This window comes from Charadrius vociferus, unplaced genomic scaffold (genome assembly GCF_000708025.1).
Source record: "Charadrius vociferus isolate BGI_N301 unplaced genomic scaffold, ASM70802v2 scaffold1591, whole genome shotgun sequence".
Classification (NCBI taxonomy): domain Eukaryota; kingdom Metazoa; phylum Chordata; class Aves; order Charadriiformes; family Charadriidae; genus Charadrius; species Charadrius vociferus.
Window position 1 is genome coordinate 266,902 of NW_009646738.1, and position 3,625 is coordinate 270,526.

At 35.6% G+C, this 3,625-nt stretch overlaps 1 protein-coding gene across 1 annotated transcript in view; it reads right to left on the reverse strand.

Moving 5' to 3' along the window:
* AP3S1 (adaptor-related protein complex 3, sigma 1 subunit) overlaps positions 1–3,625 on the reverse strand; it is a 40,912-nt gene that overhangs the window by 30,159 nt on the left and 7,128 nt on the right. Inside the window, 1 exon segment of the mRNA XM_009890506.1 lies at positions 754–845. Within this exon segment, the coding sequence (XP_009888808.1) occupies positions 754–845 (92 nt within the window).

The following is a 3,625-nucleotide window of genomic DNA, read 5'->3' on the forward strand; positions in this document are numbered from 1 at the left end:
TGTAACTAGTCACCCTTGATGACTAATGTCTCAAAATAAAACACTTCTCCACTTCAGAATTTCTTCTCTTCAACTAAAGCAAGACCACATTAAAAAAAAAAACAACCAAGCAAGATGATTCAAGAAAGAATCTAGAGACAGATGTAAGTCTGGCTTTCCTCCTACCTTGCTCTACCTATATTATTAAAACATCTCGGTCGAAACTGCATTAGTTAGCACATTTAAAACTTTTTTTTTTCCTTCCTAGTTTATATAGCAAGCCCGAACCATTGATAAAAAGGTTGAGGAATCCTACTATCGGAGGCTGTCCACTCAATTTTTAAGAGCTCAAGTCAAAGCACCAGCTACAAAATACTCTAATTTTCTCAAAGGTTATGGCAAATGCCAATGCCTCTTCAAATGAGGCCAGAAATCTTTAGCCTGATTATAGGGCAACTGGTTAGGTAAGACCTGCCTGTTTCTTCCCCATATTGCGTCTGAAACAATTATAGCACTAGATGTGCCACTGTGTCAGTTACAGTACTAGAAAAAAATAATTTTATTGACCAACTCATTTTGATACATATATATATGTATGCTTCAGTTAGCAAAGAAGAAGTATACCTGGTGCATCATGATCCTATTCTTTCTGTATTAAAATATCTCAAGTAATACGGCATTTACATTACTGTAAAAACAGTTACATTACAATCAGCAGTAATAACATTTGCTAGCCAATAAGTATTGGGCATTTATTTCAAACCTGATACTTACAATCCTCCTTCTAAGAAATTACAGACATTTTCATCACGTTTTGATACTAAATGGAAAGTTTCTCTGATAATTTGTTGCTGTGTATCTTCACTCTATGAAAGAAAACATATTTTGCTATCAAGCTCAAATGGATTAATTAACAATGCACAGCACACACAGCTAATAAACAGAACACAAAGTGTATCAGCACACTCAAATTATCGGCTTCTGAAGCCTTAAATCTGCCAATTAACAAGCTGCATTTTTTTTGGTCATTTCAACACAAAAAGACATTTTTACAAGTTAAGCTGCAGACTAATAGATTACTGAGAAACAACTGTGAAAAAAAGTGATTGGTTTTAAGAAACTTATATAAAAAAAAACTATCTAAAAATAGTTTCAAGTAAACAGGAAGTATTCTCAGGTATTCCGAATTCTTTGTATCTCCACTGTAGCCTGAACACCTACAGATGCGCTTTGAAACTACTTTCACCTATGAACAGAGGGGAAAACAAAGTGTCAAAAGCATGAAGTGGGTGAGGAAGCTAAAAATCCCACAATACATAATGCTTTCAGAAATAGCTTAAAATACAATGGCATCATGAGCAACAGCCTCTCCTCAGCCATAACTTTCCTTCTAGCAGATCACAAACATCACTTCCAAATTTGAATGCACTTGACTCTTCTGGAGTCCTCACTGTGATTCCATCATTCCTGCACACTTACTTCTCCTACCCTTCTGTAAGAGTAGCGTTTTTAACAACCCTGTATTTTCATAATAATAAAAAAAAAAAATTAGATAGAATTCCTAAAACCCTGCACTTGTGTTATAGCACAGAACCCTAAAATTATCAAACATAGAAAGCCCCCAGCCCTGCCCAAGCACATAAGTCAGCATTTTAAGCCATTACATGAAAAAAATGCTCTAAGCAAAACTGGCACATGTATCTTAAAAGTGATTTCAGCTAGAATCATGCAGTATCCTGCATGACTGCTAAGCAAACAAAAGACTAGCATCAGTGTGGTTCGCATTCATCACCTTAAATTCATGTGTTATTTCACAAAAAAAAAAAATGTAGAATCCACAAAGACATCAGGAAACAGCTCCAGCAAAAGTAAATTGCTCCACAGAACAACAAAGTGTTCCTGTGCTTCTGTAGTTTGTATTCCTTAAATTGTGCCTGCCTTACTCTGCTACAGTTATCTCGGTTACTTCCATGATATTCTTTATGGTAGGAGGAAAGAGTCAATGTGTCTTTTTTCCTTAAGAAACTCAGATACTGAGTATTTAAATTACTTTTATTTTCAGAATCTGCTCTTATTCACAAAGTTATTCAGAAACTTATTTTTAACTTTGAAATTATGGCCACAGCTCTAGATTGGAAACATAAAACCATGGCACATACGTCTTCCTATTTAATTGCCATAAATTATTATTTTTCTATTTAATTGCCATGAATTATTGTTTTTATACCTAATTGCAAAAGATTATTAAACTCATTTTATTCAGTAGAAATTCTTTCCATTTTAATACCTATCAGGGAAAAAAGTTACACACATTTTATATGGTTTGGTATCATGAAGCAAACAAATACCTCTTTCACCAATCTGAACAAATTAATTTCTCTAGAAAGCAGGAGATGCTTCAACTTGTAGAAAAAAACATGAGATTTGCCTCCACTACTGGTTCAATCGATATTAAAGTATATGTAAGTTTCAAAAAGACCATAAATAAAAATTATTGAAGTCACACAGAAAAAGATAATTACATTTCAACATAATATGAGAATGGAAGTTAACTGTTTCACATTAATGCACGTTTTGTACACCTTTCTAAAGTCTTTCATCTACCTATTTAACCATTACCTCCACACCAGCAGGGAAACAAAAAAAAAAAAAGAAAAGAAAAAAACTTCTTTAGTAAGTTACTATAGCTCTGCAATGGAAGCTATCAAGTGCAGAGTGGGGATGCACTCAAGGAGAATGCTCATCAGTATGCGTAGGTGAGAATATTCCATTTTAATTTTTAAATTAGAAATGGTAAGTGAAAGACGTCTGCTTGGTAACCCAGAACTGGTGAAAAAGAAAAAAAAGGGGTTGACAAGCATACACTCGTAATTTCCCAATATTGCTTTTCTAAGCAGAAGGGATCAAATTTAGTCATCCATAGCAACAACCTGTATCAGTTACACTCCTTTAATTAAAAGCCTGACAGTGCAAACTGTAGTGTCAAAGTTATCATTTCTGCTCTGAGGTGTAGAAGTGAGATACATCCCTTCCAATACGACTTCTGTAATAGCCAAAATTGCAAGTGAGTACCCTCAAATCCGAGTAAGTAATAGCACTAATGAAAACGAATATTTTGTTTACATAATTCTGGGAACCATCAGTTGTTTTCTTGTGTTTTAATGCCCAAGGTCAGCCCAAGCAGAGCTTACCCTAATTGCTAGGAAATACAGTACACGATCAAAACATTACCTTAAAATCTCTTATCCTTGAATTAAATCAACTGTTTCCACACTGTTTCTTAATTCCCTGTGGCTGCACTTTCTTTTCATTCAGATCAAGCGTTTGTGTTGCATTTTCAGAGCCGCTTTGCTACTTGCCTTCTCCCACGTAAAAGAATATACTATTCTACTTCATTACGTTCATTTTTCACGTCAATTGTATTTTTACAGTACTCTGAAAGTTTCCAACAGAAAAACCCCTACTTATTGAACCTATGAGTCCCACAAAACTCATCTTCCCGACTCCAACACCTCTGCCATAGCACGGAGACAGGCAGGACTACATCAGAGACACCGACAGCCAGGCTAAAAAAGCACGGCAGAGCTCGGAGCAGCGCTTCCACAAAGCAGCTCAGCGAACCCCCCCTGCCGTTGGGCGAGACCCC